Consider the following 21,337-nt stretch of genomic DNA (forward strand, 5'->3'; position numbering starts at 1 on the left):
GAGTGTGTATGTTTATTGGGTAAATCATTGTTTAAAATGGGTCATAGAAATGCATAAAGGCAACATGCCTTTATGACATGTTCATATAAGTAAAAAATGTAAGCAGTATGTTTCAGATGTTAACGAAACACCTGAAAACTGTCTCTAAAAACTCAAAGAATTTCTTGCATTATGTACTGAAAGCCTGGAAAATTAACATGAATTGTTATGATGTAAAACTTCTTATATTACCTTAAAAGAACAATATGGACTATTATCTGTCTTGGGAAATAGCGTAGGGTATCATATTGTTTATCATCATGGAAAATAACTTATTCATACTTTTATCTTTGTTTTTATCCTAAAGATAAAAACTTTTATCTTTAAGAGTTATCTTTAAAATTTAATACTTTTATCTTTACAACTTTAAGGGGATACGTCTTAAATACAACTAAGATATGTATGATAAAAAACATACACACACACCTCAAAAAAGTCTGGGGAAATGGGACTTTTACCTATGCTACATCTTGCAGTTTGAAATTCTGCCACTAGATACAGCAATTGCCTTCCTCCACCTGCGTTACCGACCACCGCCTCGCGAGGGCGCATCAGCCACCAGAGTCTCGTTCACTCTCGACTTTCGCGGGCGCAGCGTGGTGACGTCATCACGGCGGAGGCGGCGCGTGCGCAGTAGCCCGGAGCCCGGACGTCGGTCCCGGGGCGCTTCCGGTCAGGGAGCTGGAGAGCGCCTGGCTGGCCTTCCGGGTGGCCCTGGGCGTTGGGGGGCGGCCTCCCGCAGCCCCCATGAGTCGATGGCACCATGCCCACGTTGGCGGCGGCGGGTGGGGTCGGGACCAGGGCTGGGGCTGTCCGGAACGTGCCTCGGCGAAGCGGAAGGGCGGAAGCCACGTCCCCGAGAGGTGAGATCCGCCGCTTCCGGGTCTGCTCGCCTGCGCCCGGGGCCGCCTCGTAGCCCTGCAGCCCCGGGGGCAAGCTGCAAGCTACAAGGTGCAAGATGCATGGTGCAGGGTGCAAGATGCAAGGTGCAGGGTGCAAGGCGGTCTCCGGCTTCCTCTCCTCACCCAGGCCCAGATTTGGAGTCTGCAGGTTCCTGGCCTTGGGCGCTGGGTTCAGTCGTGGGCCCCCCTCTTCTCTCTGCAGCCTGCTCATTTTGAGGGCATGGGTTCCCTTGAGAACACTGAGCAGAAGCACCGTGGTAAGGGTCCAGGCAACTTTCCCGAGCTCTGTCTTGGAAGGTGTTGGACACGCCCAGCGTCCTCCTCCTCTCCGCCTCGCCTGTCCCCTTTTGGGGCCACCCTTTCTGCCCACAGATGGTTTCTAACTCCTCAGATCTATGGAATGAGGAGGTTCATTTTGGTTCTCTTGCAAACTGCTTCGCTCTGTGACTACTCTCACAGTCCCATTCCTATCACATCTTATAAAGGAGGGGAATGATATTGACAGCCCCTGCACGAATACTTGTAAGTGAACGGAAATGAGTTGAAATTATTCATTGGAAACCTTCTTAGTAAACATGTGTGGCCACTTAGTATTCTGAATGGGACTCTGTTTTCCTGAACTTCAGAGCGACAGAAGCTCTCAAGCCCTCTCTGGTTTTTAAGGAACTTTATTGGTTCAGACCTTTGCATTGTTTTGCGACCTGCTGTCTGTCTACAAGGAAGGAGACAGGAAGAGGAAACGAACGTTCTAGATGAAGGCTCTTATTTTTATGAATTAATAAATTTTATGTACTGTAAAATAGGTCAAAGTGAGGTGGAAAAACAGAGGAGTAACTAGACTGTGTGAGCTGCGGTTTTTCATTTTCTATACTTCCCAAAGATGTCCTAACCAAAAATATGTTCATAGGTGGAAGGATTATCTCCCACTTGGACAGCGGATGCCTGGAACTCGTTTCATTGCTTTCAAAGTTCCTTTGAAAACGGTAAGGACATGTAATTTAATCATTTTTTTTGTTTGTTTTTGTTTTTGGGCCACACCCGGCGGTGCTCAGGGGTTACTCCTGGCTATCTGCTCAGAAATAGCTCCTGTCTGGCACGGGGGACCATATGGGATTCGAACCAACCACCTGAGGTCCTGGATCGGCTGCGCTGTGCTATCTCTCCGGCCCAATTTACATCTTTTAGAAATTGGAGTTCATGGTGCAGATTTGCTACATTGTCATTCACTATTTTACTAAACTACAATGCATAGGCTACTTCTACACTTAATATTTTTAATTTTATTTATTTTTGGTTTTGGGCCACACCTGGGGGTGCTCAGGGGTTACTCCTGTTTCTGCGCTCATAAATCACTCTTGGCAGGCTTGGGGACCCTATGGGATGCTGGGAATCGAACCCAGATCCGTCCCCAGTTGGCTGTGTGCAAGGCAAATGCCCTATCCGGGTACTATCACTCCAGCCCCATCCAAACACTTTATTTTAAAGATAAAAATTAATGTAATGATTTATGATATAAATAAGTAAAATAACTTAGAATAAATTAATACATACTTTACATGACTATTGGAAACAATGAAATACGTATACCTTGAATGCAAGAACTGCAGATATACACTGATCCTGGTGAGTTAATATTTGCCTTTATAGGTGTTTCTTCAGTAATAGTAAACAGCTCTTAATAGTTGTTATTGTTAAATAAAGCAAAGTATTACTTAATTGATAACTAATACCATCCTGGAAGACTCAATTAAATTTGTGAGGAAAAGGAGAGAGATCTCACAGAAAAAGTGGGATGTAAAGATACATAGTAGAGGAAACAAATGAAGAGCAAGAGAACTGGTTGTTGATGGGATGCTTGTCATTGTTAGGTGTGTGGGGATAGGTCAGGGAAGGGACGACTATAATACTGATAAAAGTAAGTGGGCACTCTGGAGAAGGTCTGAGTGCTGAAAGGAGAGCAAGTGACTATTACCTTATCGGTAATAGTATTGTAAAAAACAAAATGCCTGTCATAGGCAAGATTGGGGGCAGAAAAGAAACTGAGGACACTAGTCGATAGAAGTGAAAATGGGAAAGTGATTGGTGTTGGAACATTTCACACCTGAAACTTAATCATGAATAACTTTGTAATTCATGCTGATTCAATAACAATTATTTTAATTTTCTGGGGGAAAAAATCTCATTTTATCTTGCCATACCTGTTCCCCCCTTTTCTGTTTTTGTTTCTAAAATTTTATTTTTATCTTTTGCTAGGGGCTCCCATCTTTTACATAAAACCTCTCATATTTCTATATCTTCCTACAAATAGAGAAAACAAAGGAAGGAAGGAGGGTGGGAGGAAGAGAGGGAGGGAGGAAGGGAGGGATAGGAACCAGGGCTAAGTGGTCTTAGGAGCATTGAGTAAAAAAAATAGGTCAGATCTAATACCCAAGCCATAGTCAGTGACAATAGAATCAAGAGATATGAACTTGAACAAGATAAACACAAAATGGACCTGTTAAACTAGTAGTCTAGAGAGCTAATGGGGGATGTATGGGATGCATGCTAGGAACTATGATGGAGGGAAGTCAACACTGGTGGTGGGTATGGCCCTAATTCACTGACACTATATGCCTCAAATACAACTGAAAGATTTATAATTCACAATGATCTCAATTAACAAAAAAAAATCTAGCATAGGGACCAGGTATGTGACTCAGCTGTAAAGCATAGGCCTTGCATGCATGAGAAATGGGTTTAATCTCTGACCATGCAAAAAAACTTGGTGGTTTTTGTTTTTTTTTTTGTTTGTTTTTTTTTTTGGTTTTTGGGTCACACCCGGTGGTGCTCAGGGGTTACTCCTGGCTGTCTGCTCAGAAATAGCTCCTGGCAGGCACAGGGGACCATATGGGACACCGGGATTCGAACCAACCACCTTTGGTCCTGAATCGGCTGCTTGCAAAGCAAACGCTGCTGTGCTATCTCTCCGGGCCCTGTTTTTTTTTTTGTTTTTTTTGTTTTTTTTTTGATCAGTTATTCCTGGCTCTGTGCTCAGAAATCATCCCTTGTAGACTCAGGGGACCATATGGGATGCCAGGAATCAAACCGGGGTCTGTCCTGTGTTGGACACATGCAAGACGAATGCCCTACTGCTGTGCTACCACTCTGGCCCCAATGCAAAATTAATAATAAAATACCATCAGTATGAAATAACTCACAGAACTAGAATATATGTTTTGCATCCAGAAAATTAATTAGAAAGGACACTTACATGTACCAGGAGTAGACCCAGAGGTCAAACTTCTAGGTGTAACCCAAATGCATCACCAAAAAACCTCCGTACCTAAAATTTAAAAAAAATGTATTTTTACTATAAGCAAATAAAATGCTTATCATCACATGGATTATTCATAGGAAAAGCCCACTCTGAATTTAATTTGTTAGGTCAAACGTTGTCACCTCTTTACACCAGATTTAAAAATTATTTCAGTAAGATAAACATATCATCTTCATTCACATCTTTGTTAAATGTTTTGTGGAATTTGTCCTGTACCATCCTACTCTGTGTAATCTCCTCACTCAAGAGCTCCATGGACTCTAAAGTGTATGAATGATGTTCCACAAGGCTCTCAACTCAGCCTCTTGCATTACATCAGTAAGAGAAAAATCAGGAAGAGGTTAGTCAGTGTCCCTATCCAGCCAGGAATCTTGACTGCCTGATGTCATTCTGAAAAAAGCCTCTCTTCTGGCTCTTTGGACTCTGTACTCATCTTATTTAATGTTGGGATAATGTAAGCCTCCCTAAAAGGAATTGTAAAGCTCTAAAACCACTGTCCTAGCAGTAAGTAGTGTCAGGGAAAAAAATTATTCTGGTGTTGCAGTGAATTTGTCATTATTTCCTCTGTGTTTTAATGAAATCATCCAAAGAAGTCTTTAGTCTTCTTGGGATGTAACTCATACATAGAGTACTTGCTTTGCATGTGTGAGGTCCTCAATTTGATCTACCATATTTAAACAAAATCAATAAAAGAAAAAAACACAACAGACTCCTTAGTAATTAATCATTTCTAGATACTGGAATATATGTAAAATAGAATATGTCAGCTGTTAAATGCCATAAAAAGAAATATCTAATAATTCATATAACAAGGGTTTGATAATAGGGTTAATCAAGAAAGGCTTCTTTGAAGGTTGTGACCTACATACTTCAGGTTAATTATATTTCACACACTTGGATATTGTTAAGTCTGGATCATGATCCGCCACCTAAAAGACCACCAAGGAGACAGGCTGTAATGTAAATGTAAGGGAGTTTATTCCAGCATGCTGGGTCCAACATCTCCTAAGAAATGAGGATCTGAGAATGGCTCACAGACCTAATTTAAAAGGTACCTAGGGCTCAGTCCCAGGGATTGCCGCCTCTGGTTATTGATCTTTTAAAATGATTGGTCCTTAGTACAAGGTTGGGCTAGGATTGGTTATAGTTCAAATGAAGCATCATTTGACAGCTGTGTGGGCTGCGCACACACAGATCCAGGATGAGGTGTCATTCTGGCTCTCCGTCAATGCTGCAGACCAGGGTGCTGTTGTTATCTGGCCATCTGTCAGCTGCTGTTTAACCTTTATGGATGTATTTCCTGGCGTTTGCCCCTAGGATCTGGTTCCAGAAGCTGGCGGCTGTTATTCTGAGCCTAATCTTTATACCTTAAAACTAGAGCCTGTCATGGCTGTACTTAGGCTCACAGCAAAGCCAGGTTTACAGCAGTTAACTTCCTTAAACAAGTTAAAGACTACAGAAGCCAAAGCAATGCTACCTATAATCAAAGGCACACTATATTCTCTTTTTTTTTTTTTGAATAATATCTTTATTTAAGAACCATGATTACAAATATGTTTATTTTGGGGTTCAGTCATAAAAAGAATACCCTCCCTCGCCAGTGCCACATTCTCACCACCAATGCCTCCTATTTCCCTTCTCCCCCACCCCTGCCTATATTCGAGACAGGCTTCTACTTCTCTCACTCATTAACATTGTCATGATAATTGTTAATGTAGTTCTTACTCTAACTGCACTCACCATTTTTTGTGGTAAGGCTTCATTGATCTCATTACAATAATGTCTCTTATTTTTCTTAAATCCCATAGATGAGTGAGACTATTCTGTGTCGATCTCTCTCTGTCTGAATTATTTCACTCAGCATAATAATTTCCATGTCCATCCATGTATAGGAAAATTTCATGACTTCATCTCTCCTGACGGCTGCAAAACATTCCATTGTTTATATGTACCACAGTTTCTTTAGCCATTCATCTGTTGTTGGGCATCTGGATTGTTTCCAGATTCTGGCTAAATAGCACTGCAGTGAATATAGGTGTGCAGAAGGCATTTTTGTGTTGTGTTTTGTGTTCCTAGGGAATATCCCTAGGCGTGGTATAAATGGATCATATGGTAGATCGATTTCCAGTTTTTTGAGAATCTCCATATTGTTTTCCATTAAGGCTGGACTAGACAGCATTCCCACCAGTAGTGTTCCTTTCTCTCCACATCCCGCAGCACTGATTGTTTTTGTTCTTTGTGATGTGGTACACCATATTCTAACATCAACGTTTAGGTTACAGTTTATTTTATTTAAGGGGGATCACCACACCCCAAGGCGCTCAGGAGTTACTCCTGGCTCTGTGGTCAGAAATCGCTCCTGACTTGAGAGACCACTTGGGGTTCTGGGGATCGAACCCGCATCTGTCCTGTGTCAGCTATGTGCAAGGCTAAAACCCTATCTCTGTGCTTCCACTCTAGCCCCTACAGATAATTCTAAATCTCAGATCCTAACAAATGATAATTGATCTTTTAGCTTGTGATCTGCAAGAAACTGACTAAAATTTGGGGGCTTAATTTCATGGGTTGGTGGTGCCTGAAATTGAAGTCAGGGCTTCACATGTGCACAGCATCTGTTCTTCCAAAGAGTTGCATCCCTAGCCCTGTGTTTTAATTAATTGACTCTTAGGGGGACAGAGCAATAGCACAGTGGGCAGGGTGTTTGCCTTTCACAGAACTGACCAGGGTTCAATCCCCTTCGTCCCATGTGATTTCTGAGCACAAAGCGAGGAGTAACTTTGAGCACTTCCAGGTGTGGCCCTAAAAGCAAACAAAATTAACTATCTCTACAAAAATTTTCCAATAGTATATAGAAGACTTCCTATTGTAAATCTATCAAATCTGCCCTAAGTTAATTTTTAAATTAATATCATCACTAATTTTCAGAGTTAGGCTGATTCTAAAACTCATAGAAAAATAGTCATGAAAATTTTGAAAAGAAAGAACTGTGTAAGGAGGCCACCTGGCTCTCTTTGTTGGTCCAAGTTCATGAAATACACAGTACAAAGTGTGACTCTTAATATAGGCAGTAGATTCTAATTGATATGTCCATATTGGTTCATTGAAGCAAAGTAGTTTTAATTGAATGAAGTTTGTTTAGGACAAATGTGAGAGGAAATGAAGAGAAATAAGCAAACAAAGAAATATAGAGACAGCAAGCAAAAGAGATACAAGTTTCAAGGGAAAGCATGTGCTTATAGAGCCAGTCACCCATTAGTTTTAAATGTTTAAAAATATTTTGGAGACCGGCGAGGTGGCGCTAGAGGTAAGGTGTCTGCCTTGCAAGCGCTAGCCAAGGAAGGACCGTGGTTCAATCCCCCAGCGTCCCATATGGTCCCCCTAAGCCAGGGGCAATTTCTGAGCGCTTACCAGGAGTAACCCCTGAACATCAAACGAGTGTGACCCGAAAAAAAAAGTTTAAAAAATATTTTTCTGGCACTTGAGTAAGCAAACATAATAATGAAACAGTATATTTTAGCTAAATATATTGAGAGAGAGAGAATGAGAGAGAGAGATGCATGCATGTATGTGTCTTGTAGGAGTTTTGGAGGGTGAGATTTTTTTCAAAGAGCTAGTACAACTACAAGTTACAGAAAACCTAATGGTGAGGAGCTGTTGTGATAATACCAGGGGTAGGGCCCTTGTCTTGCTAACTTGGGTTTGATTCTCTGGCATCATATATGGTCCCCTAGTATGGCCACGATTGGTCGCTAAGCATAGATCTTGGTGTAACCTCTGAGCATAACTGGATGTGCCCCCACCAAATAAAAAAAAGGCAAAAGTAATGGTGAACCCACCATACATGCGCTGTCTTATTGACCAGGAAGTCACCCCTGTAGCTATTGAAAACCAGTGTAATGCTTAGCTCTCATGACAGTCCCATTGTGCAATCAGAGAGATTCCACCTTCCCAGAATTTGGGGCCCCACCTTGAAAAACTGGTTAGTCCTCATGTTCTTTGATTTCACCTGCTTGTTCAAGTGTGTCTCCATGTGATAGCACAGATGGGGGTCATCTTTGTTTGTGGCCAGATTGTATAGCTTTAGTAGTGACAGATTCATGTTTTCTCCTTAATGCCATGTGCACTTCAGTGCATTCATCCCACTGTCCCAGTCTTCACAGTATAGTTTCTAGATAGTCTTAAGGAAGCTCCTTCCATCTCATTGGTCAGCTTAGTCATCAGTGTCTTTGTATGTTACTTCTCCTCAGAAGATTGGGGATAAAACTATTTGGCAGATTATAAAATCAAAGCCACATGATCAAAAGAATAAGACTTTGACAGGACCAAATAGGAAGCATTGGCTCTTGGTGAATCTGGCAGTCAATGGAGACCTTTCAAGTCCTGGTGGTAGTTCTAGAACACCTAGAAGGGGAACTAGCAGGAGCTGAGGAGATGCTGGAGTCACCATGCTGGAGTGGCAGTGGTGAGAGGCAGGGTGGCCCAGGGGATCTATGAGGAGGGATGGTTGCTCTGAGCTGCCACAGGGAATGAATTAGAGCACTGTCGAAGCAGAAAGCGGAAGTAGCTCCAAGGAAGACTTTCCCAATCAACTTTTTAAATTCGTATTTACAAGTCAAGAAAGGTAGTCCAGGGGTTAAGATGTCTGCCTTGAACAGGACTACCCAGGCCTTTTTTTTCCCTTGATTTGTTTTGTTTTGGGGTGACACTCAGGGGTTACTCCTGGCTATGCACTCAGAAATCACTCCTGGCTTGGGGGACCAGATGGGACGCCTGTGGATCAAACCGTGATCCATCCTAGGCTAGTGCAGGCAAGGCAGATGCCTTACCGCTTGCGCCACCACTCCGGCCCCACCACCCTGGCTTTTAATTCACCACAGGCTACTGCCAGGAGTGATCCCTGATTATTTCCAAGTGTGGCCCATCCCCACCCACAGATTAAAACAATTTCCTACTTGTAGACATTCCACTTGGAGCTGTAGATACAGTAGTGAAAAAGTTGATGTGTTCTGTTCCTTCTGGGAGTTTACAGTGTGGTCCAGAGAGCAAAGTGAAATAAAGACAGGTTTACAGATGTGAGCATATTTTCTCCCTCTGATATCTCTGGAGCAAGGGTGGTAGTTTCCAGAAGAGTGGAAACTCTTCTTTTGAGGTTTATCACAGGTTTGAATAAGTGTATAATAAAAAATATTAAGCATATTCAAGATACATAAAATGGACACGTATTTCTTTAGAATATTTTGTGTTTTTTCTCTGACAGCTATAATTCTTACTAAATGTTGTCTTATATAGTGACGATTCTAACCGCTTTTCATCTTCTCTTTTTGAGCTGTTTAACAAGGAATCTTAGAGAAAGAGTCCCCCAGATTAATGCTTATGATTGAACCATAATTGTTCTTATCACCCCCTTATGGGCCAAGAACACCATGTGGCATTGCTCCTTTTTTGCATAGGCACATTAAAATGGGAAAATACTATACATATAAATAAGATCCTATCTAATAGAGATTGGTACAGACAAATCTTATAGTGCAAAGGGACCTTACACCCTGAAAATTGACATAACGACCTGGCACAGACCTCAGAAGAAAGGGCATTTCCCTGAACAAGGGAAGCCATCCACAAAACATCCAGGCTGGTCTATAGCATCACCTGGAAGCAATCCTCTACCAAGGAAGACTCTACACTGCTCAGACATTGTCCTGCTCAAAAGAGACTTCCATTAACACTGAGAAGACTTAACAACAACAACGACCTGCTTACAGGACAGGGCTCCCTGCGTTGCACTTTGACTGTGAGGTGAAACCAGAGGATGCTCCACATCCTGACTTCAATGTTGGACATACAGATTCCAGGATCTTAAATACAGAAGCTTGATACCAACAACAGAGACTGTGTGAAAAATATAAGTGTGTTGGCACTACAGACAATGTCTTGGATTGGACGATCTAGCTTGCCTGGAGCCTAGAGTTGGTCTTGTGCCAGGAACCTTCAGGGGTCTGGTCTTTTTGTATTTAGGCCAAGGTTATTTCTTTCCATGTCCCTCATATTTTGGTGGGCCTATGCAAACAACAATTGCCACTCTAACACCATTTTTGCTGTGCTTCTTTGAATCTAATCCTTAAAAAGAACCCAGTTAAGATTTGAGGTTAACTTAAGCTAATATGCATGAATATGGAAATGAAAAAAAAATGCTATGCCTGTAATGTTTAAGGAGTTATGTAAGTTTTATGGCTTTAGATTGCCTTGTGTGCTGTTAAGAAATATTATAGTGTGTTACAATCTTAATGTTCTTTGGATGAAATTTCAAAGTTGGGATATCAGCAAGGGGACTTCTGAGAATTATGTTATGTATTGTCCTTCCACTGTAACTTTACCTTGTCCTCTTTCTTTGCATCCTTGTTCTCATAATTAAAAATAAAAAAAAAAATATTAAGCATAAATGGATAACAAAAAATATTAAGCATACTTTTGTCCTTACTTCATTTTCTTTGACAGAGTTTCCAAGAGAAACTTGCTCCAGAAGAACGTTTTTCTCCCTCGGATCTTTTTAACAGAATCCAAGAACAGAATGAAGAACTTGGAATGATAATTGATTTAACATATACTCAGCGCTATTATAAACCAGAGGCAAGTGGAAACTTTCATCTCAAGGAATTCCTCTAATAGTAAATTTATTGGGGGGCGGGGTGTGCACACCTGTTAGTGCTCAGGACTTACTCCTGGTTCTCACTCAAAAATCGTTCCTTGCAGATTCGGGGACCATATGGGCTGCCTGGTTCAAACCAAATGCCCTACCTGATATGTTATCATACTGGCTCCTCTACTAATAACTTTTTTTTTTTTTGGTTTTTGGGTCACACCCGCCATTGCTCAGAGGTTATTCCTGGCTATCTGCCTGCTCAGATAATAGCTTCTGGCAGGAGCAGAGATTTGAACCAACCACCTTAGGTCCTGGATTGGCTGCTTGCAATGCAAACGCCACTGTTCTATCTCTCCGACCCCAATAATAGTAATTCTTTTTTTTTTTTTTTTTTTTTTTTATTTTTTGGTTTTGGGGCCACACCCGGCAGTGCTCAGGGGTTACTCCTTGCTCTCTGCCCAGAAATAGCTCCTGGCAGGCACAGGGGACCATATGGGACACCGGGATTCAAACCAACCACTTTAAGTCCTGGATTGGCTGCTTGCAAAGCAAACGTAGCTGTGCTATCTCTCCAGCCCCGAAAATGCATCTCTCTTTTGTTTGTTTGTTTGTTTGTTTGTTTTGTTTTTTGGCCACACCCATTTGATGCTCAGGGGTTACTCCTGGCTAAGTGCTCAGAAATTGCCTGTGGCTTGGGGGGACCATATGGGACACTGGGGGATCGAACCACAGTCCGTTCCTTGGCTAGTGCTTGCAAGCCTTACCTCTAGTGCCACCTCACTGGCAATAATAGTAATTTTTTTTTTTTTGGAGCCACATCCAGCGTTGCTCAGGGGTTACTCCTGGCTGTCTGCTCAGAAATAGCTCCTGGCAAGCACGGGGGACCATATGGGACACCGGGATTCGAATCAACCACCTTTGGTCCTGGATCGGCTGCTTGCAATGCAAACGCTGCTGTGCTATCTCTCCAATAATAGTAATTCTTAATACTTCAATAGTTACAGTAAACTGAAGCCTGGTCTTTAATGAATAATATTTTAAAAATGGAGCCTCTTATTTTTTCTCCATTTTTGACACTGTGGTATGCAATATTGTTCCTTAGGAATATCATGCTGATCATTTCATCTCCTATCAGCAGCCAATTTTTGTCCAGAGTAGTAGGACTCTGTAAAATCACCCCACGCTCCCTTATCTCCACCCCTAGTCTGAATCAGGATTTGGTTGCACATGAAATAATCCAAATCAGGCTAAGGGTGGAACACATGAAGTCTAGCAGTCTTCTACCTCATTTGGAGAGCAAGCTGCCTGCCAGAACTGCAGAACTGTTTTTTTTATTGAGTACAGAGGCTACCTCTGGGTGGGACAGTAAGGACAGATAGCTCATGCTATCCTGAGCCAGTCCCATTCAGGTTTACAAGTAAGAGGATCTCTGGGCAGGAGAGATAGCATGGAGATAAGGCGTTTGCTTTTCATGCAGAAGGTCATTGGTTCAAATCGGTGTCCCATAAGGCCCCCCATGCCTGCCAGGAGCAATTTCTGAGTATGGAGCCATGTGTGACCCAAAAACCACAAAAAAAAAAAAAATATATATATATATATAAATAAACAAGTAAGACTATCTCTGTTTGGGGGTAAATCCAAGTTGTAAATAAACATACAAAGGAATCAGGTTGATCTGTATTTTAGATAAAATAAGGTGTAACCTAGGAGGATTCCATTTCTACATGAAATTCACTGCCTTGGAGGAAAGTGGAAAGGCCTCATTCTTGTCTGGACGCACTAATCTCAGTTCAAAATGTTCTTTTACATCTGTTAAAAACAGATATAAAATATAAAATTTCACAGCTTCATACTAATCCTTGAGATTTAATTCAGAACTGTAGAATTTTCACTTGATTTTCTCTTTATATTCAAAAAAACCAGTTGTCAATAGTATCTGATATTTGTTGTCACAATTCAAATCCAAGTTGGCTATAAAAGAAAGCTGTTGGTTTCATTTTTAATTATTGCCCTCGAAATAGAGTATGCATAAATTGTTTTAGTTTTATGGGCTACACCCAGAAGTGCCCAGGGAGTGGGGTATTCATGGCTGTACACTCAGGAATCATTCTTGGTGGACTTTGAGGAACATCTGGGATACCAGGGATCAAAACATTTTATCTACATGCAAGGCAAGCATCTCTATTACTCGCCCTATAGTTATGTCTTTTTAGATATAGTTAAATTCACAGGAACTTTAAGTTTTGTACACCTCTTGATTGTCCATTCTGTACTTTTAGTGAAAATCATGCTGGGACCAGAGCAATAGCACAGTGGTTGGCTGTTTGACTTGCACTGGCTAACTAACATTCTATATAGTCCCTCAAGCACCAACAGAAATGACCCCTGAGCACAGAGCCTGTGGTAACTTCTTAGCACCTCTGGATATGGCCCACAATCCCCACCAAAAAAAATTACATGCTATTTTCTGATTGAAGCAGATTTGGGAAAAAATGCTTATCAGAATTACAGTTGTATTAACAAATTTTATTAGAATTTCTTGGTTTATATTCTGGGTTTTATTATATTTTAAGTATCTTGTTATAAATAAGATCAATTTTCATGGTTTTGCTTTCTAGGATTTACCAGAAACTATTCCTTACTTAAAAATTTTTACAATGGGACATCAAGTGCCAGATGACAAAACTATTTCAAAGTTCAAATATGCTGTCAGTGGGTTTTTGAAAGAAAATAAAGATAATGGTGAGTTGCATTTTGTTTGGTTTTAACATGCCCTTATGCATGCATTTTGAATGGGGTGGGAGATTTTTACTAATATGACTTGAAGTTTGTTGTGTTTTAAAATGTTTGGGTGAAAAGGTTAGATGTTATAAATATGGTAAGATATTTTTTCTTTTATTGGTCATAGCAACTTTTTTAGGTTTGTAATTTAATCTTTACTTAAAAAAAATTAATTTACTGGGCCGGAGTGATAGCGCAGGAGTAGGGCATTTGCCTTTCACGCAGCTGATACAGGACGGACCTTGGTTCGATCCCCCATGTCCCATATGGTCCCCCATAGCCAGGAGTAACGCCTTAACATCACTGGGTGTGGCCCAAAAAACAGACACCCCCCCCCTCCCCAAAATTAGCTTATTCAGATTTGGGATCTATCTACTGTTAGGATTATTTCTCATGCACATAATCCCAGATTATGTACCACACCCATTACTGTTCCCACCTTCCTCCTTAAAGGTACACTTCTCCTTTTCAAACAACCTTCTCCATACCAAATATGTGCTTGTTTTCCCTTGGAAAATAATTTCATTTTGGGGCTGGGGCAACATCACAGTTGGTAGGGTGTTTGTCTTGCATGCACCTGACTCGGGTGGTGATGAGTTATATATCAAAACCATAAACATTAACTTTTTTTTTTAATAATTTTTATTGTAGTCAAAGTGAATTACAAATGTTTCAACATTTTATTTTTTAATTTCTATTAAAATACTGATTTTCCATATTGTTCATGAAAACCTGAACATCATAACATTTAATGTCAGATACAGTCACCAGAAGTGTGACTTGCCCTGCACCAATGTCTTCAGATTCCTAGCTACCACCCCAGCTGCCCTCTTGGAAATTTACTTCACATTGATTGTTACAACACAAAGACAAATGGAGTTATCCAGTCTTAGATCAGTAAGTCAGTTTGTGATCTTTGTTTTGTTTTGGTTTTTTGGGGGGCCACACCTGGTGACGCTCAGGGACTCTTCCTGGCTATGCGTTCAGAAGTCACTCCTGGCTTGGGGGGGCCATACGGGATGCCGTGGGATTAAACCATGGTCTTAGGCTAGTACAGGCAAGGCTGCTTGCGCCACTGCTCTGGGCCCATGATCATTCTTGTATCTCAGCAATGGTATTACTAAAATCATTGAGGATTTACTAGGCAGATTGGTGCTATTTTAGCCTTTTGTGACTGTTAACATTATTGGAAACATGTACTTAGATACAACTAGTTGCCCAAAAGTTCATTGATTTCTCATGATTTTGTTTTTTGTTTGTTTGTTTTTGTTTTGGGGCCATTCCCGGCAGTGCTCAGGGGTTACTCCTGGCTATCTGCACAGAAATTGATCCTGGCAAGCCCGGGGGCTATATGGGATAGAGAGTCAAAGAAGTGTTGAAGCAGGGCTATTGATGAAGTGATTGTGGGTGATGAATGCGGTACACTTGGCTTCCGGCAGGTTGGGGATTTGGCCCACCCTTTCCTCCCAAGGTGGCCAACTTTCAGGTGCAAGAACAGTGTACGTAATTATTTGTGACTTAGTTTATATCTCTTCAAGAATTGTGAGTTTATGGAACAGGCTGGGTGCAAACATGGCAACTGCATTTTAGCTGTTTTTGCCTTCCCAAGCTTCCTTCAGTAGTTTACACCATTGCATTTTGAGAGCTAGCAGTGATCAGTTTTCACTTTAAGAGAGAAACTTTGTTTCTAGCATGTTCCTAAAACACAGAGCACCTCTTCATCGTTAATTCTTTTCAGGGCAATGAACTATTATAAGAAATATTACTCTTTAGAAAATTGTACAGCTTGCTTTTACTATATCTAAAGTCTATTCTCTGTTTTATAGATAAACTTATTGGTGTTCACTGTACCCATGGTTTAAACAGAACAGGTTACCTCATCTGCAGGTGAGTACTGATTCATAAAGACAGACCATATTTTCTCTCTTCCTCTCTCTCTCTCCCCTTCTCCACCCCCTTCCTCCCTCACCCTTCTGCACTCAGGAGTTACTCCTATTCCTGGCTCTGTGCTGCTCAGAAATTACTCCTGGCAAGCTTGGGGGACCATATAGGATGCTGGGTATCAAACCTGGGTCAGACCCATACAAGTCAAACACCCTACCTGCTATGCTATTGCTTCGACAAGTTGTGTTCTTTCTTTACAGTTGTAATTTAAGATAATACAAAACATGCAACCAGTATAGATATATATGAAGTAGAAAAACAGTCTTGCTCACCTCCCAGAGACTACCATCATTAATAATTTAGTACACATTTGTAAATTTAAAAATGCAGATATTTACCAAGAGTAAGTCCTGAGCACTGTCAGGTGTGTCCCCTATTCCCTTCTCTCCCCATAAAAAAAAAGAAAAATGAAGATATAGGATTGGAATGATAGTACAGTGAGTTGTGACTTTTTGCATGAGACTGACCCAGGTTCAGTCCCCAGTATCCCATACAGTCTACCAAGCACTGCCAGGAGTAATTCTCTTCCTTTTTTTTAATAAAATTTTTAATTGAGGGGCCGGCGTGGTGACACTAGAGGTGTCTTGCCAGCGCTAGCCTAGGACAGACCGCAGTTCGATCCCCCAGCATCCCATATGGTCTCCCAACCCAGGAGCGACTTCTGAGCGCATAGCCAGGAATAACCCCTGTGTGTCAACTGGTGTGGCCCAAAAACCAAAAAAAAAAAAAATTTTAATTGACTCACCATGAGATACAGTTACAAAGTTGTTCACTATTTAGTTTCAGTCATATAGTGTCCCATACCCATCCCTTCACCAGTTTATATTTCCCTCACTGGCCAGCAGGAATTCCTCAGAGCAGTCAGGCTAGAGCATTGTCAGGTATGCCCAGCACCACCCCCTTCCAAATGCAGATAGAAGCATATACATATACATATATTTATGATCAATACTTTCCATTTGATGACCTAATTCTTTGTTAAAAGCATACTGTGGGGCCTGAAGCAACCAGCAGGAAGGGCACTTGCCCTGCAAGCGGCTGACCTCATTCCATTTGGTCTCCTGAGCACCGCCAGGAGTAATTCTTGAGTGCAGAACCAGGGGTAACTTACCTCTGTGCCTTGCCAGGTGTGGCTCCTGAGGCTCCCAGAAGCACTTTTTGGATTAGAGTTGCTGATCTTTTCCTTCATTTTTTATATTTGTTTTTGGGCCACACCTGGTAGTATTCAGGGATCACTCTTAGTAGTGCTCAGGGGCCCATGTGGGGTGCCAACTCAGGTCAACTGCTTGCAAGGTGAGCACCCTATCTGGTACTTTCACTCCAGCCCCTAAGACAATTGTTTTTGAATAAAAGTTTTTACACACACACACACACACACACACACACACACACACACACACGAATGATTCTTTTTCATTGATGTTGCTTTGTTAGGTATTTGATTGATGTAGAAGGCATGAGGCCAGATGATGCAATTGAATGTAAGTATGGGGTTATTACTACTCTTCCCTTTCCATACAACTTTAAGGTAGAAATGTATATAAATTAAATTTCTCAAGTAACAAAAAAAATGTTGGTAATTGGTTTGATTTTTGCCAAAAGTTGTATAGGGATGTATCTAGAAATGTAAGAAATAACCTGAATAATTAATTAATGTGATGAATTTTTATCTATTTTGAATAGCTTTGATCTGTTACTCTGAATTATTTGTTTCTTCCTATTTCCAAAGATTTCCAAACTACTGCCCACTTTTCAGAAAAAAATTTATGCAGGTCTCCCCCAGAAATCTACTTCTTTTAATCTAACAAAATGCCTACACTCCCATTGCATCCAGCACTCTCACCACCAGCACCCTCGTTATTCCAATTCTATGCTTTCACCTACCCCAAACCTATGGCAGTGTCACTCACTGTGAGAAAGACTGGTTATTTCTAACAGTTCATCCACTACTTAGTATTCAATAGGTGCCGGGGACATTGCTTAGAAAGACAAAACTACATTGAAGACCTTCAGAATGGTCCTATCAGAAAGTAAGTTACATTCTGTATGTGAGGTTTGTGGTTAGGGAGATGTGTTTTTATATTTTTTAAATTAAATTTTCTTCTAATGTCTTTAGTTGCTAGGAAAACCTAAAACTAGGGATGGTGGGGAAATGAGATTGTTATTTTCATGGGCTAACTGTGCTCACTAGATTGGCTACAAAATTTAGACACCACTTAAATTGTATGAAAATTGTTCTTTAAGGAATTGGGATTCCAGTGTATCCAGATCAAGTGGTTATAAAAACTCAACACGTGTGACAGAAGCAGTCCATACCATGCATAAGTCTCATAAACAAAGACATATGTATAATCCACATGAGACTTTCGGTTACTCGGGACCTTCTCCATATTATTACAACTACACCCAAGATTTTCATCAGCCAGTAAGGTATCTATCTCTGCTTCATCTTTTTCTGGGATAAAAGTAGATAATTATTTTATAAGTGGGGCCACATATATTATGATAATGGTGAAGAGTTAACATTTTCTTGGTGATCATTGTTACTCAGGAGGTATTGTATAGTCAGTAGTTTGCTTTGTATGACTTCAGAAGCAATTTAGGAAAAGAACCTAGAAATTTTTCATTTACTCAAAACTCAGATTAAGCCAATAATTTGATGTGATTACCCAAAAAGTACTTTCTGTTCTTCAGCTACAATTATAGTATTAGTTTTCAGGCTAGGGAATGAATGTTATTGATGAAAGAATAAGGACAGTTTATAGTGGAAATTATATATTCCATTAGAGAAATTTGCTAAGAATTTTAAGAATAAATTGCAGAATTTTTCTAATTTGAGGAATAAAAAAAATACCATTGGCTTTTTGCTATGCAAATTAGTTTTCCTATTAGCTTAACAATGGTTTAAGTCGATTCCTATAAAGGATTAAAATGCACCTGTATTTGCTTCTTGGCTCTACCATTTATGTGCTGTGTACTCTTCTATAAATTTCTATTTTCATATTTGCACACAGTATATCAGACAAAGGGCTAAGATCCAAAATACATAAAACACTCATTAAAGGAACATGTGCTCCCTTGATCCATGTGTAGGAGCTATGCAAATGCATGCCCAAGCAAATGTCACCTGCATCTCCTCTTTTGAGATGTCACTTTCCTGCTTTCTTGCTGGGTTATGTAGTGGGGCTTTCTCCACTTTCTGAAGACATGCCAGTAGCCATATGAAGGATTGGTTCATCGTCAAGGAAAAGCAAATCAAAGTAACTGTGAAGTGTTCACACCAGTCTCACATTAGAGAGAACAGCATACATTAAAAAGATTGAAATGACCGTTGTTGATGGGACTGCAGGGAGAAGGGAAACTCGTTCACCATTGGTGGGAATGTCATGTTTCTGCCTCTATCGAGAACAATATGGAGATTACTAAGAAAAGTAAGACGGGGGCCAGAGCAATAGTACAGCAGGTAGGGCATTTTCCTTGCATGCAGTCGACCCATGCAGGTTCGATCCCTGGTATCCCTATGGTTCCCTGAGCACAGAGCCAGGAGTATTCTCTGAGCGCTGCCTGGTGTGACCCAAACACCTCCTCCCCCGAAAGAAAAAATGCTCCCATATGACCCAGAAATTCCATTTCATCATTCTACTCTAGAACAAGAACATTAATTGAAAAAGACAAATGCACTCTATGTTTATTGCAGTGCTTAGTACAGTAGCAAAGATGTGGAAATGTCCAGTGATAGCTGCAATGATAAAGAAGTTGTGTAATACACACACACACACACACTATGCTGCTGTAAGAAAAGATTAAATCAAGCTGGAAAGATATACAGCAGGCAGAATACATATATTATAAAATATTGTATTTTATTTTAACTTCTGATTGTTTTGTTTAAGAAAATTATCACAGAATCAGAACGTTAACCAAAGAGGCTTTCTTCCTCCTCCTGGTCCCCCTGGTGAGGACTTTTCACGAAGAAGATACTCTTGGAATATAAAGTCAAATGCCAGCCAAGCAGCCCAGAATACAAGGTGGTATCATAAAGATTACCAAGGATAATCTTATCCAAACTATTGTGGATGGACTGAATGACAAAACTGGTGTCGAAATGATCTACAGACAGAGTAGGACTGGAGACAGCCAATTTTTATACGATTGGGTCAAAGAAAAGATTTTTATAAAGATCAGAACAATAATTTAATTGTTTTCTTGTGTGGTCAAGTTGAGAAAAAGTTATATTGATACTTAGATCTTTATTCATTGTATTGGCAGTAATAAAGGAAATAATCTGTCATTTCTGTTTTAAATATTTTAAAGGAAGCTATTTTAAAATTGATAAAATAATAACATTCCTTATTAATCATTTTATAAAATTCTGTAGTTATTTTCTGTGTATTTTCTTCTGACTAGAACTGGTCATGAGTGTGGGGTGGGAGGCGTACATGTACACAGGTGCTTGCAGAAATTTTTACTGTCTTTAATTTTGTCCTGTTATGAATGAATCATTAAGGGTACCGGTATTTTTTCCCCTACCCTCAACTAGAAGTCTCCTTAGAAGCTACTTACTGTTTGTATTTTTGTGTTATCTGTCTTGTGGAATTGGACCGATTTTCTTTTCACCAATATCATAAACACAGGTGGATGAACTTTTTAGGACTTAATTGTCTGTTGGACAGAAGAGACTGATTCCCAGAATTACCCAGAATACTGGGTAATTTTCTTATTAGTATAATTGTAAACTGTAGAAAAGTTCAGAAAACTTATAAGAGTATAAAGATGATTTAATAAACAGTAGGATATGGTATTTAAAACCTGGGATATTGGGGCTGAGAGATAGTATAGTAGCTTATCAGGCACACTGGGGGGAGGGGAGATGCACACTGAATCCTGCTTCAGTGGAGGCCTCCCAAGCACAACTGGTAACCCAGGCAATCTCTGACTTCGCTGTTATACTTTCCAGAACACACATGGAACACTTGGGACATGTTTCTTATTTTCAGTTGCAGAGAAAACCTTAATTTACTCAAGGAATGTCTCACCATCGTGACACTTCAATAGATTAATACTTGGGTTACTTGGCTTCATTTCTCTCTGCTTTGAGATCTGATATGTGATAAGACATGGAATGGTTATTTCCTCTTTTATATGTGAATGGGTTTTTGTTTTTTAAGTTTTTAGGGAGCCAGACCTGGCAGCTCTTGGGTTACTCCTGACTGTGCTCAGAAATTACTCCTGGCAGGCTCAGGAGACCTTATGGAATGCTGGGGACCGCATCTGGCTTGGCTGCAAATGCTCTACCCACTGTGCTATCAGTCCGGGCCCAATATGTTCTCTTTTATATGGAATCTGGCCGTAAGAAATACTCTAAGCCAACCAGTTCCTGGTCTGTGACTCAGTCAAGTTGCTAACATTCAAGTTGTGGCTTTGTAATATATCTTTTTGCTTGAGAAATCTTTATGTGACATCAGGCATATTGGTAAATAAAATAGATACGAAGATCAGTGGTAATAAAGAAGATTTTTCTCACACTCACATTCATACAGGGTCATGACCCAGCATTTAAAAAGTAGAACCCTTTTGCTTGGGGACCACATTTGGTGGTGCTCAGGGATCACTCTTGGCAGTGGCTCAAGTCCATAAGGTGCTGTGCATCAAACTGAAGTTAGCTACTCCCAGAAGTGCTCAGAGGACTACAAGTTGACAGGCCTCCCACAAGAA

The 21,337-nt window shown here is 40.5% G+C and overlaps 1 protein-coding gene across 2 annotated transcripts; it reads left to right on the plus strand.

The window, feature by feature from the left end:
* Nucleotides 1-707: 707 nt before the first annotated feature.
* Nucleotides 708-21,120, plus strand: DUSP11 (dual specificity phosphatase 11). Of its 2 annotated transcripts, none has more exons than XM_049785088.1 (9): nucleotides 708-902; nucleotides 1,849-1,924; nucleotides 10,753-10,884; nucleotides 13,516-13,639; nucleotides 15,505-15,565; nucleotides 17,057-17,103; nucleotides 17,577-17,652; nucleotides 17,867-18,052; nucleotides 19,516-21,120. In XM_049785088.1, the coding sequence occupies exons 1-9, from the start codon at nucleotides 787-789 to the stop codon at nucleotides 19,676-19,678; spliced, it is 981 nt and encodes a 326-aa protein (XP_049641045.1). In that variant the 5' UTR covers nucleotides 708-786; the 3' UTR covers nucleotides 19,679-21,120. The 2 variants fall into 2 exon arrangements, with proteins under 2 accessions (XP_049641045.1, XP_049641046.1); XM_049785089.1 differs by having other exon boundaries at nucleotides 17,867-18,060; nucleotides 19,527-19,592.
* Nucleotides 21,121-21,337: the final 217 nt, after the last annotated feature.

The sequence above is a fragment of the Suncus etruscus genome, chromosome 12 (genome assembly GCF_024139225.1).
Source record: "Suncus etruscus isolate mSunEtr1 chromosome 12, mSunEtr1.pri.cur, whole genome shotgun sequence".
NCBI lineage: Eukaryota > Metazoa > Chordata > Mammalia > Eulipotyphla > Soricidae > Suncus > Suncus etruscus.